This window comes from Schistocerca piceifrons, chromosome 1 (genome assembly GCF_021461385.2).
Source record: "Schistocerca piceifrons isolate TAMUIC-IGC-003096 chromosome 1, iqSchPice1.1, whole genome shotgun sequence".
Taxonomy (NCBI): Eukaryota; Metazoa; Arthropoda; class Insecta; order Orthoptera; family Acrididae; genus Schistocerca; species Schistocerca piceifrons.
The window spans coordinates 104,547,636-104,562,554 of record NC_060138.1 but is presented as its reverse complement, the minus strand read 5'-3'; the positions used below and the strand labels follow the sequence as shown (position 1 = coordinate 104,562,554).

At 41.0% G+C, this 14,919-nt stretch overlaps 1 protein-coding gene across 1 annotated transcript in view; it reads right to left on the bottom strand.

The window, feature by feature from the left end:
- Nucleotides 1–14,919, bottom strand: part of LOC124792078 — a 181,090-nt gene that overhangs the window by 17,179 nt on the left and 148,992 nt on the right. The window contains exon 2 of the mRNA XM_047257909.1: nt 5,612–5,695. Within this exon, the coding sequence (XP_047113865.1) occupies nt 5,612–5,695 (84 nt within the window). The remainder of the gene's footprint in view (nt 1–5,611; nt 5,696–14,919) is intronic.

Here is a 14,919-nt window from a genome sequence, read left to right as displayed (position 1 = left end):
TAATAAAATCTTGGGACTGCTATTGGATCATTTGATGAAGACATCCAGACTGCACAATCCTCATCTTTACTTAACTGCCTGCTACAGCTAGTGCCCTCTACTCTGCATATTGTGTGTGTAATTGAAATGTTCTATCAACTGAACTTTATTTCTTCCTTAAATGCTAGTAAATGTGAAGTTTCTAAGAAAGAAAACTGACAGAACACTACACTTGTTACCAGCAGGACCAAAGTGTTTTAATGTTTCTTACATGCAGGAACACTATATTATATAGTATGTGTTTTCTATGGTGTTGGAATACAGTTGTGTGTCTTGATGTACGAATGGTGCTAGTAATAAACTCCAGCTCTACAAAAGACATGGTCAAGAGAGACAACTCGCACTGAAGAGGAACACGCTGAAATGCATGCCTGGTCATCCTGGCTTATAGTTTCCCTTATGGTCTAATAACTACTAACATTTTACATTCAAGGATTGCTTTGTTTGCATAAACAATAAAACTTCAATCACCTTCTTTATTATTGAAATCTGAATATTATTTTGACAATGAAGTGTGTGCGTAATGCTAACTAAATTCTTCATTTACTATCTTTGAGGAAGGCACCTGCAGCTTTAAATATGACACAGTTTGTAATTGCAAATAGTGGATTTCCAAATCAGTTTCCCCTGTAAACTGTGAGAAGCTGAAGAGTACTTCAAAATAGTTGCATGTATGTGTCAAAAGGGCTCAAACTATTATAGTAGTGACTGAATTTTATGGCATAACACTGAAGAACACACCACTAAAGAGCCTCATTCAAAAATGGATTTTGTTTAATACCTAATTAAAACAATTGTAATGCTTCAAAGAACCTTAAAGTTGTAACAGCACAAATTATGTCTAAACAGTTGAACAACAGTAAGTAAACAGTGACAGTCTGTGATACTGTGATAAGTTGAGTTTTCTTGATATGAAGAAAGAGATGCTAGAGATTTTTATATCGATATTTTGGGTAAGCTGGTAGTGTCTTGCAAAAATACTACACTGCAGCCTGTCATCTCAACAGTTTGTTAAATTTGTCAAACTTATAATGAAGTTGATTTTTCTTAAAAAAGCTAAATGCTTACCCAAATTTGCAATCATTGTTCAGAAATGTTTCGCTCATGACAAAGGGAGGAGTAGTGTATATATCGTCTGTAGTACATACTTGTAGTTGTACATGCCTTTAAGCAATGTAAATATCTTAGTTACATTGTTTCAATTTACACAATACAGTGAAATAATGTAGATACATATGTCATTGGGAGGGAGAGAAAAGTGTATAGTGGTACAAAGCATTGGTGAGTATTTGCTTGTGAAACACACTTCAAGAAAGAAACGGCTTCTCATGTTCACAGAATTAATAAGCTGATGTGTAAGAGCTGGACACAACATGTGCTACAGTCGCAGGTGTCTACAGGAGCCTGGGTCCTTGAGGCGGTAGGGTCGGGCATAGCATGGGCACTTGGTCCTGTCTCCTGGAATCTGAAGTGGAGGAGTGTTTGACGGGGACATACTGAATCACAGATTTATCCTATTCTGGCACTGTGTGCTAGGAATAACTAGGATGTAAGATTTTTAGTGGGAAATTTTCCTTAAAAGTTGGTTTTACCACTGTCCTACAGTGGGAACACTTTAGCCACCATAACAGCAAATGTTCCATTCATGGAAAAACTAGCCCTCATTTAGGTTGTTGAGACCTGATATAAACAGTCAAGCAATTGTAGACAATGAACAAAATGTTCTGCTGTAGTGTGTTTCATTCATCCGTGGACTTATTCATCGGTTGGAAACAGAAAATATACACAGTGGTCAGAAAAAATCTGATAAGCTTGTAAGGGCATTGCAGGGTATGATGTGATGAGAAATAATTGTTAAGAAAACATTTCAATACAGGTTAATTGGCATTGAAGTTAACCAATCAGACCTTTGGGCATGCAAATTAAAGTACCATTTCGTTTCCTAAAACTAAGCAAGAGAGCAATAAAAAATTGGACATTGGATGGCAGTAAGAAATGAACCCATGCCAGAGATTAAGAATTATCACCAGAGACTGAGCATTATTGTGGCCTATCATCTACACTATGAGAATGACTGATACTAATTGTACCTGGCAGGTCGATTGAATTTGCATGGACAGTGGTCAGAGTGGCTAACTTCAGTGCTAATTGACTCAGATTCCGTGCCATGTATCAAATTTTTCTCTTAATATTAATGTAGGTTAATTCTTGCAAAGTAGTAGTCTTCTTCTTTGTAAGAATTAACCTGCATTAATTGTACACAGCCACGGTCTCATCATGTCAGTTTAGACAAAATAGCATGTCTTAATATTTATTTCTCGGCATCTGTAATCACATGTGGAACAGTACTTTCACAACTCGGTGGCCTGGTTGTACATAAACTTGTGAAAGGGCAGTCTTAATTACAGGATATCAAGTGTGTGTGATTTTAAAGTCTTCAATTATCTAGCAAAATTAAACTATCGAGAAAATATAGCTTTCAACACACATTTCTTTAATTTCTGTTGCTCAATGTTAAAAGATGGGAAAATTATGCGACTCATCAGTTAACTTCGGTGAATTTTTTTTTTAAGCAAGTTAAACATTATAGATTGTCTGGAAGTAATATTTTTAACTTGCTTCTACAATTACAAGTATTGTTTTTGATTATACCTGGTGTATAGTTATTTATGTTTGTATGCAATGGAATTTCAGTGTCAGTGTACCATTTTTTGCATATCACAAAAAATACTTTGCTACTTTTGAGCATTGTTAGGTGATATGTTGATATAGTGCTCAGTGTGTGTTGACAATAATCACTTGAATTATTTAACAGGCTCACAAAGAAAATGTGTCTATCTTCTGGTTTCAAAGCAAGTGTACCCGCAAAAAATTTGGAGCATAACTGTTATTGCTTAAAGAGTCGCACTTGTAAATTTGTTTTGTGGTGTTAAGATTTTAGTGTTACATATATTCTGTACGTCCCAATTGCTAGCTTATTTGATGGTTTAGATTTGTTTCATGGTTAAATGAAAGATTAAATTGTGTGACTCAGTAGTATTGTGTAAGATGACCCAATACTATTTTCCTGACATGTTGTCAATCACTAACTCCAACAGACTTGTTGGTTTCAGTGAACTACAATTCAATTGACAAACATTGTTCTCCATTTGCTATCATGAAAACTAGAACTTTCAACCACCAAGGTGTATTCTGATATGGCTGACAGCCTTTTCTTACAGGATTTTGATGACACATTCATATATTGCTCAATCACTGAATGCTATTAAATAAGTTATAAGGAGTGCCCTTCAGGTGGATGATAAAAGATATTTAATTCACTGACATGTGGAATTTTAATTGTCAGTGAAAATGTTATATTTAAAATAAAATAATAATTTAAATGTTCAGAAGTGTGTGTTCCCATGCTAATCACTTCAGTTGCGTCGTTGTGATATGCTCACTGTCCTAAAGTTTGTTACATCTTATACACTCCTGGAAATGGAAAAAAGAACACATTGACACCGGTGTGTCAGACCCACCATACTTGCTCCGGACACTGCGAGAGGGCTGTACAAGCAATGATCACACGCACGGCACAGCGGACACACCAGGAACCGCGGTGTTGGCCGTCGAATGGCGCTAGCTGCGCAGCATTTGTGCACCGCCGCCGTCAGTGTCAGCCAGTTTGCCGTGGCATACGGAGCTCCATCGCAGTCTTTAACACTGGCAGCATGCCGCGACAGCGTGGACGTGAACCGTATGTGCAGTTGACGGACTTTGAGCGAGGGCGTATAGTGGGCATGCGGGAGGACGGGTGGACGTACCGCCGAATTGCTCAACATGTGGGGCGTGAGGTCTCCACAGTACATCAATGTTGTCGCCAGTGGTCGGTGGAAGGTGCACGTGCCCGTCGACCTGGGACCGGACCGCAGCGGCGCACGGATGCACGCCAAGACCGTAGGATCCTACGCAGTGCCGTAGGGGACCGCACCGCCACTTCCCAGCAAATTAGGGACACTGTTGCTCCTGGGGTATCGGCGAGGACCATTCGCAACCATCTCCATGAAGCTGGGCTACGGTCTTGCACACCGTTAGGCCGTCTTCCGCTCACGCCCCAACATCGTGCAGCCCGCCTCCAGTGGTGTCGCGACAGGCGTGAATGGAGGGGCGAATGGAGACGTGTCGTCTTCAGCGATGAGTCGCTTCTGCCTTGGTGCCAATGATGGTCGTATGCGTGTTTGGCGCCGTGCAGGTGAGCGCCACAATCAGGACTGCATACGACCGAGGCACACAGGGCCAACACCCGGCATCATGGTGTGGGGAGCAATCTCCTACACTGGCCGTACACCACTGGTGATCGTCGAGGGGACACTGAATAGTGCACGGTACATCCAAACCGTCATCGAACCCATCGTTCTACCATTCCTAGACCGGCAAGGGAACTTGCTGTTCCAACAGGACAATGCACGTCCGCATGTATCCCGTGCCACCCAACGTGCTCTAGAAGGTGTAAGTCAACTACCCTGGCCAGCAAGATCTCCGGATCTGTCCCCCATTGAGCATGTTTGGGACTGGATGAAGCGTCGTCTCACGCGGTCTGCACGTCCAGCACGAACGCTGGTCCAACTGAGGCGCCAGGTGGAAATGGCATGGCAAGCCGTTCCACAGGACTACATCCAGCATCTCTACGATCGTCTCCATGGGAGAATAGCAGCCTGCATTGCTGCGAAAGGTGGATATACACTGTACTAGTGCCGACATTGTGCATGCTCTGTTGCCTGTGTCTATGTGCCTGTGGTTCTGTCAGTGTGATCATGTGATGTATCTGACCCCAGGAATGTGTCAATAAAGTTTCCCCTTCCTGGGACAATGAATTCACGGTGTTCTTATTTCAATTTCCAGGAGTGTATATCAGTGAGTTCATATTTTTATAGTATTTTTTTAAGTTGGCAAGTAATGTTTAAATAAGAATGTCTTGATTGGAAATGACTCATAAAGTGGGAGAACAAAGGACAGACAACATATTAGGAGGTAACTAGTAACATTATACACCAAACGTACTGCTTTAGTAACCCATGTGGTGTCTAGCTTGAGACACCTTTAAATAATGTTCTCCTAAATCCAGTGTGTCCCAGAAGGGATGCTCACTAGTCAAGAATATGACAGGAACAATAATTTCAAGCAAAAGTGTAGTAAATGAGGGATCAGATGCATACCTTAAGAGCTATGAACACTGGTTAATTTTAACCTACTATGTAACACACAGCTTCCACTTAACAAGTGCTCATAGCTTCTGGGGAATGCATTTCAGAGCCCATGTTTGAGACATTTGCTTCAAATTATCAATCCTGTCATATCACTGAATGACCATTCCTCCTCAATAATAATAATAATAATAATAATAATAGTAATAATAGTAGTAATAGTAATAATAGTAGTAATAGTAATAGTAATAATAATAATAGTAATAATAATAGTAATAATAATAATAATAATAATAATAATTTGTGACAATGTAATGCAGCACAGCTGGCCTTAGATACTACTGCAGATTCTATCGTCAGTAGGTAGTGGTCATTGCTGAACTTACCCCATAGTTCTTCAACATGTTCTTCTTTGTAAAGGTCCTAGTGTTCTTTAGAGGCTGCATAATATTGCCCGTAAAGCGCAGTTGCTGGAAAGGAAAATTTGTTGCAACAGATTCAAAGTAATTTGGTATTTATATAAGTGTTGTATTACTTTACATAAGCTATGGAAGCAAACAAACAAGGTTGCGGAGTGAATTTGGAATTTCCATGGATATTGTTACCTTCGCAATATCCTGAACGGTTTTTTCAGCCTGTTAGGCATAAGCAGCAAGGAACACAAACATTTTTAATGGCTTCATGTTGCTTTGTACCTTGCCAGTCAAATTTACACTCAGCCAAGTTCAACTATTTTGCAAGTAATGACAGAATACTTATATAAAAATGAGTGCCTGCACAGTTGCAAGTATGACTTGTGTGTATTCTTCGCGATCGTCACAGCCTTCTGTACACACCAGGTCTGTATGGTACTAAGATACCGGAATAGTTTCTTCCACCACTCCGAAGAAGTAATTGGAGACTAACTTGGCTGGCTGCCAACCAATGCAGCATCACACAGGAAGGGAGCTCCATATGGTAATTGTCAAGTCATTAGTAGCCCTTAGTAGTGTATTCCTGGTTAATTAAATTGCAGCTATTTCCAAGTAGTGCTTCAGACATTGTATCAGCACATGAACTTCTTCAGATTCCTAGACAATGCCCAAGGATAGTTAATCTTCTTTAAAGTAATGAATATCCTGGTACAGTTGCTTTTCAAATACTTTGCTGAGGCGTGATGATGGCACTGACTGATATTCAAATACAGGAACGAGAACTGGCAGTGGCAGCTTCTCCAGTATGTGAAGAAAAACTGAATGATGTATTATTAACCTGCAGTGGTAAGATACACTGTGAACAGTGGAACACCTCCTTCACTAAGAGACAGTTCTGTGAGAATTCTTTGAATTTTACTATTTTAAATGGTAGCAGACATATTAATGCATACCAAAGGTCGTGGGAAGTATTATTTAAAGGTGAACATAGTCCGTGTGCCTGTACCTATACCCATCCGTAATGTGACTTCTCTAGTGTAGATCAGGTAGAATGAAAAATCATTCACATAATTGCTCTTGCTACTGATGCAAACTGTCACTTAGAAAGAAATCATTCACATAATTGCTCTTGCTACTGATGCAAACTGTCACTTAGAAAGATACTATTATGAGGCTCGACTGTTACATCAGATACAGCTAGGTAGCCAGCCAGCACCCCCCTATCTGCCATGTGATGTTTACATCTGCCTGTCAGAGGCTTGTAAGCGGAAAAAGGGCACTACGAATGGGTTTAGTAGAACTTTTGGAGACCTAGTGGGCAAAGAGTCAGGCCAAGTAATCGGAAACTAATTAGGGTACCATAGAAGGCAGACATGGTATTAATTTCTACGTGCAAACGAACAGAACAATGAAAGGTTCTGGCGTGTAACGAAAGAAGAAGTGGCAGCAGCCCTCAATGAAACTGCTTTGTACACCCAAGCGATAGTTGACCCACAAGGAACAGATGTGTGTGTGTGTGTGTGTGTGTGTGTGTGTGTGGGGCTGATTCTCTCACAAACCAAACACGAACACCAGATCGTCATCAGAACAGTTCCGAGAAATTGCAGAGTGTGAATCAGACATTTTCTGCTAATGACCTCAATTTGCGGGGGCACACCTTGGTCCCGTGTAATTAGGCTCCAGGATTTGGTAACGCGAAACCCCTACTACGGAAGCATCTGCCGTGTAACAGCATTGTTTTACTTCTGTAATAATATTTTTCCTTCCTCCGTAAACCATGGACGCTAACATGAGTCATGTCAAATCCGAAATTAAGGACCCATTTTTTTTGAACTGAACTGCTATAGGAAGAGAAAAATCAAGAAAGTTACGAACTGTTGGCACTATACCACAAAAATTTTGATTGTACAAGAAACACAAGACCTGAAGGTAAGTGGTTTGCTAAGCGTTTCTACGCAGCACTGTTGCCGTATACGTAGATGCTGAAAGAGTGATGGAGCATCTCAGACCAAAGATGAACCACATTTTGATACTATATGTACTCACGACGTTGTGCAACATTGAGGTATCTCCTTTGAGAGCTGACGAAACGGCTGTTCCCGAAAGGTGAATGTACTAATGCCAGTGCACCGCACGCAAACTAGATCATCAGGACATTCGGAAAATTGATACTAAAAATGAAACAGCATTAACTTTTAACTTTAAAAAAATCTAAGAACTGAAACATTTAATACGTCGGTAACAAAGGAAACTAAGCATTGTAAAAGTCTCCAGTGAATAAAAATCAGTCAAAACCAAGACTTAACATGTTCGTGATTGTTGACGTTGCAATGATAAATGAGGCCGTTTTGTAAAATCCAATTCCAAGGTGGTGTAAGTAATGAGGATAGTAAATATCGCTACTAATGGCCTACATTATCTGTCAACACAGAACACGAAACAGTAAAAATTACAACTTATTCGAGAGCAAATTTAAAATTCTACGTGAAGACTGAATTAATCAACCCCTTGCCATCATTTCATAACATTTGAATTTATTGACAAAAAAATCTCTAACGTCGAAATTATCTAAGTCACGTTGTTGTTGTTGTTGTTGTTGTCGTTGTCTTCAGTCCAGAGACTGGTTTGACGCAGCTCTCCATGCTACTCTATCCTGTGCAAGCTTAATCTCCCAGTACCTACTGCAACCTACACCCTGGTCTCCCTCTATAATTTTTACCCTCCATGCTGCCCTCCAATACTAAATTAGTGATTCCTTGATGCCTCAGAATATGCCCTACCAACCGATCCCTTCTTCTAGTCAAATTGTGCCACAAATTTCTCTTCTCTCCAATTCTATTCAATACCTCCTCATTAGTTATGTGATCTACCTATTTAATCTTCAGCATTCTTCTGTAGCACCAGATTTCGAAGGCTTCTATTCTCTTCTTGTCTAAACTATTTATCGCCCACGTTTCACTTCCACCCAAATACTTTCACAAACGACTGCCTGACATTTAAATCTAAACTCGATGTTTACAAATTCATTTTTTCAGAAACGCTTTCCTTGCCATTGCCAGTCTACATTTTATATCCTCTCTACTTCAACCATCATCAGTTATTTTGCTCCCCAAATAGCAAACCTCTGTTACTACTTTTAATGTCTCATTTCCTAATCTAATTCCCTCAGCATCACGCGACTAAATTCCATTATCCTCGTTTTGCTTTTGTTGATGTTCATCTTATATCCTCCTTTCAAGACACTATGCATTCCCTTCAACTGCTCTTTCAGGTCCTTTGCTATCTGACAGAATTAAAATGTCATCGGCGAACCTCAAAGTTTTTATTTCTTCTCCATAGATTTTAATACCTACTCCGAACTTTCCTTTTGTTTCCTTTACTGCTTGCTCAACATACAGATTGAATAACATCGGGGAGAGGCTACAACCCTGTCTCACTCCTTTCCCAACCACTGCTTCCCTTTCATGCCCCCTCGACTCATATAACTGCCATCTGGTTTCTGTACAAATAGTAAATAGCCTTTCGCTCCCTGTATTTTACCCCTGCCACCTTCAGAATTTGAAAGAGAGTATTCCAATCAACATTGCAAAAGCTTTGTCTAAGTCTACAAATGCTAGAAACGTAGGTTTGCCTTTCCGTAATCTTTTTTCTAAGATAAGTAGTTGGATCAGTATTGCCTCACGTGTTCCAACATTTATGCGGAATCCAAACTGATCTTTCCCTGAGGTCGGCTTTTGCCAGTTTTTCCATTCGACTGTAAAGAATTCGTGTTAGTATTTTGCAGCCGTGACTTATTAAACCGATTGTTCGGTAATTTTCACATCTGTCAACACCTGGTTTCTTTGGGTTTGGAATTATGATATTCTTCTTGAAGTCTGTGGGTATTTCGCCTGTCTCAAACATCTTGCTCACTAAATGGTAGTTTTGTTAGGCCTGGCTCTCCCAAGGCTGTCATTAGTTCTAATGGAATGTTGTCTACTCCCGGGGCCTTGTTTCGGCTTAGATCTTTCAGTACTCTGTCTTCATGCAGTATCATATCTCCCATTTCATCGTCATCTACATTCTCTTCCATTTCTATAATATTGTCCTCACGAATATCACCCTTGTATAGACCCTCTATACACTCCTTCCACCTTTCCCTTATTTGCTTAGTACTTGGTTTCCATCTGTGCTCTTGATATTCATAAAGTCGTCCTCTTTTCGCCAAAGGTCTCTTTAATTTTCCTGTAGGCAGTATCTATCTTACCCTTAGTGATATATGCCTCTACATCCTTAAATTTGTCCTCGAGCCATCCCTGCTTAGCCATTTTGCACTTCCTGTCGATCTCATTTTTGAGACGTTTGCATTCCCTTTTGCCTGCTTCATTTACTGCGTTTTTATATTTTCTCCTTTCATCAATTAAATTCAATATTTCTTCTGTCACCCACGGATTTCTACTAGCCCTCGTCTTTTTACCAACTTGATCCTCTGCTGCCTTCACTACATCATCCATCAAAACTACCCATTCTCCTACTATATTTCTTTCCCCAATTCCTGTCAGTTGTTCCCTTATGCTCTCCCTGAAACTCTGTACAACCTCAGATTCTTTCAGTTTATCCAGGTCCCATCTCCTTAAATTCCCACCTTTTTGCAGTTTCTTCAGTTTTAATCTACAGTTCATAACCAATAGATTGCGGTCAGAGTCCACATCTGCCCCTGGAAATGTCTTAACAATTTAAATCCTGCTTCCTGAATCTCTGTCTTTATATAATATATCTGATACCTTCCAGTATCTCCAGGCTTCTTCCATGTATACAACCTTCTTTTATCATTCTTGAACTAAGTGTTAGCTATGATTAAGTTACGCTCTGTGCAAAATTCTATCAGGCGGCTTCCTCTTTAATTCCTTACTCCCATTCCATATTCATCTACTAAATTTCCTTCTCTTCCTTTTCCTACTATTGAATTCGTCACCCATGACTATTAAATTTTCGTGTCCCTTCACTATGTGAATAATTTCTTTTATCTCATCATACATTTCATCAATCTCTTCATCTGTGGAGCTAGTTGGCATATAAACTTGTACTATTGTGGTAGGTGTGGGTTTTGTATCTATCTTGGCCAGAATAATGCGTTCACTTCGCTGTTTGTAATAGCTTACCCGGATTCTTATCTTCCTATTCATTATTAAAGCTATTCCTGCATTACACCTATTTGATTTTGTATTTATAACCCTGTATTCACCTGACCAGAAGTCTTGTTCTTCCTGCCACCAAACTTCACTAATTCCCACTATATCTAACTTTAACCTATCCACTTCCCTTTCTAAATTTTCTAACCTACCTGCCCGATTGAGGGATCTGACTTTCCACGTTCCGATCCGTAGAACGCCAGTTTTCTTTCTCCTGATAACGACGTCGTTCTGATTAGTCCCCGCCCGGAGATCCGAATGGGGAACTATTTTATCTGCGAAATATTTTACCCAAGAGGACGCCATCATCATTTAACCATACAGTAAAGCTGCATGCCCTCGGGAAAAATTACGGCCGTAGTTTCCTGTCGCTTTCAGCCGTTCGCAGTACCAGCACAGCAAGGCCGTTTTGGTTAGTGTTACGAGGCCAGACCAGTCAATCATCCAGACTGTTGCCCCTGCCACTACTGAAAAGGCTGCTGCCCCTCTTCAGGAACCACACGTTTGTCTGGCCTCTCAACAGATACCCCTCCGTTGTGGTTGCACCCACAGCCTCATTGCATAGGTTTACTCCCCCCTCCCCACATATGTGCGTGCACAGATAGCTGTACACGGCTCCTTAGCCCCAGTCAGGTTGCGACCGTAAATTCGACAGATCAAGCGTTTGTCGCCCTTGAGTATGATGTGGGGGGAGGCGATGTGTTTCAACATCCGCGTTTTTTCACAGATAGCTGCATTAATGAGAAGTGGAAAACAAGTGACTGCAGCAAACTAATCTATGTGTGGTACGCAGACCAGCAATGTGGGAAGACGACGAGAAGGGATTGGGTAACATATTGCCATAACAATATTTGCCCTGTTTCCTTGTACACGAATGAGGCGGAACTAACATAGAATAAGCGAGTAGACCTGAGACATTGCTTTCGCTATAATTGCAACTTATGGGCAGCAATTGCGATTGACAGATTCATGGGGCCATGCAGATAACCGGCGACATTAACAAGCGCTGTTATATATGCTGCAAACATCCTATTGTGGAATGCTACTCTCGAAGAAAGTAGCATTGATTATGAATGCTGGAAGACTATGGATCCTCTCATTTGCTATGCGTCCTACGGCTTAATAAGTCCATACATTTGAGTGCTTTGGTAGAAAGAACCATATTTTTACTTGACTGGCACGGAGAAGATTTAAAGGCATTGTGTGCGACAACAATCGACCGCATAGACCCTTTACAGGGTGCTCCGTAAGTTTTCATTTCTAACATATGTTTATAGGACTGGTTTCTGATTTTGATCAGTACTAACTTTAGTGAGAAATTAAACAAGGAAAAAAAGGTTAGTTACTCACTGCATATCGAAATCTGTGACTTCAACTAGAAAGACTTCCAACACACTGCGAGTCAAACGATTAAATGAAAATCATGAGGTGCTAGTTGGTGGACATCTGCTAGCTCACAATACGCTTGCAGATGTTAATAAACGGAGTAAGATTACATAAAACATCCGTTGGTGCAGAAGTGAATTAGTATCTTCCTAAAACCTACTTGATGTGTGGTGATCGTGATAGACATGGATGTCGTCGCAACGTAACTTTACAATGACATTTCGAACTTTCGTTCAAATTTAGTAAACGTTATAAATTTTTCCCTCCGCCCAATTAATAGGATTGTTGGTTTACATCTAATAGCTCAGCAGCGTTTTTATCACTGTAGGTTCAGTCTGAGTTGTCTGATAAGAGGACGCAGTTTGCCAGTCTTGTATTAGGAATCCTGAAAAGTCTACTGCTCGTAGTTTATCATTGGGTGTAGCAAAAACTAATATTCAAAATATCCATAAGAGTGTACGGCACGTATGGTTAAGCCGGAGGAGAAATTGATGTCACCATTTGAGAGCGCAGCAACAAAGTGAAACACGCCCTCACATTCGTGGTCCCTCGAAAGCGATGTGGCCTGCTCCACGACTGCGTTGTTAGACCTGTCTTCTTCGCAGTGTGTGGATACCTACTGTTCAGACACACGACTATCCCTTCCACATTTTTAGGTTTTGCGTGATTTCCTTTAATCGCTTAAGGAAAGTGCCAAGACGGGTCCATTGAAAGCGCACGGCCGATTTCATTCCACATCCTTTCCTCGCGGTCTCTAAAGACATGATAGTAGACGAGATGTTTAATTTCCCTCCCCCCCATCGCAGAGAGTAACTTAATGGGACTGATTCATCCCAATTCACTTGAAATTTGTTTCGCATGAAAACAGTTTGATAGCCGTAACTGGGCATAAGACAGTATTTAATGTGGAATATAGAGCCTCCACCTTCCCCTTATGTCTGTTCAGCCCTAAATGAGTTCCTAGCTAACGGACTGGAACAGAGCGAGGTTGCGCTGTGGTTAGTATGCTGGACTCGCATTCGGGAGGAAGACGGTTCAAACACGCGCCCGGCTATCCTAATTTAGTTTCTACACGTTTTCCCTAAATCGCCTCATGCAAATGCTGCATGGTTCCTCCGAAAGGGCACCACCGTCTTCCTCATACTTCTGTCATCCGATGACCTCGCTGTTGGGTCTCCTCTCCCAAATTAATTAATCAATCAACAATCCTAACTGATTAGATACGGCAGTCTAACCACGAAGCTCCTGTCACTTCCGGAATTATGCTTCTATGACTACTGTAAGAACATTGTATAGAGTGAAAATACGTATGATCGGTATTGGCCAACTGTTGAAACGTAGCTAAGGATGTGAACTGAGATGCAGTAAAATTTATTTGCATGTGTGTGTGTGTGTGTTAATTATTCTCACGGTACGATTACTTAAGTGAGAGAAGTCTGGTTTGGACGTGTTCATAGGATTGATGCTAGAATCCTGAAAGGGTTGTAATGTAAGAGCATAATGAAGACTCTTTGTCGATGACCGTGTAGACCCATGAGAGAACTACTAAACTACGTACAGCATATACAAAATGTTAAAGCGCGTGCATGTGAGGTATGATCCATCCAAATACCCATGCAGTTTAGCACGGCGCTTTCGGAATTACGGGAGGCCACCAGGCCCGGATCGAATCCGCCCAGCAGATTAAGAGCAAGGGCAGGAGTCTGCGTGGATGTATTTATGCGGTTTCCCACATCCTACTAGGTCGGGGTCGTCAAACTTCCTTGTTCAAGAGCCAATACTGACACCGATGGGGCGGCACCTCGTGCCCCATATGTACCGATCTTATCAATAGGCAAAGTACGTAAGTTAGCATGTTATCATCCCCCGATAGACGAGCTACAGTGAGGGCGCGATAAATTGGCCAGTGGCTTCCAAGTACTAATCGTTAGAAGTCGGCACCATTAAAAACACTTGGTGTCGTTTGTTCTGTTTCACCCTCAGCGATCCCGACATTGTGACACTGTATTTTCCTGACGAAGTGCTGCTGCGTTGTGTGTGTAATTAGATTATTACTGATTAATAACAGTTGTACTTATCATTAAATGCAATATGAGACACGGTCATAACTGTTCACTAAATGTTTTGAATTTAATTTTTCTTATACTCAGTGCATTGTGTTACAACAGCCTTGCTACATTTAGGTACAGCATCTAAAGAGAATCATCTCTGTAATGCACATTCATGAAGCCATTCTTCTTCTGTTCCTTGTCACAATTTGTTCCATATCAGCTGTCGCACACGCTCGCGAATTGTCAGTACTGCAAGACAAACAATAAGCCATTCCCCCTTCCACACCCTCTAACCTCCCAGTGGTCGCTCTACTTACCTCTCTGCCTGTGAGGTAAGCGGTCGAATTCACCAGCGTTAATTAAAATCGAGCACATCCTAAAATATTACTGTCTAAATGTTTTAGTTCGTTACCGAGCAGAACACTTACTCTTAAGCTCTTACTGTTAATTGACGTCTGCTGAGACTGAGAACCGTGGTCCACACAAATAATGTGGTCCGTTTGACGTTTAACGATAACTGGACTAGGTGAATATTGGGCAGGTACCCACATGCCACATCAGTTCCACGATTCGAAAATCTTCCGAAAACGTTCTTTCACTTTCCAGAATGAGATTTTCATTCTGCAGCGGAGTGTGCGCTGATATGAAACTTCCTGGCAGATTAAAACTTGCC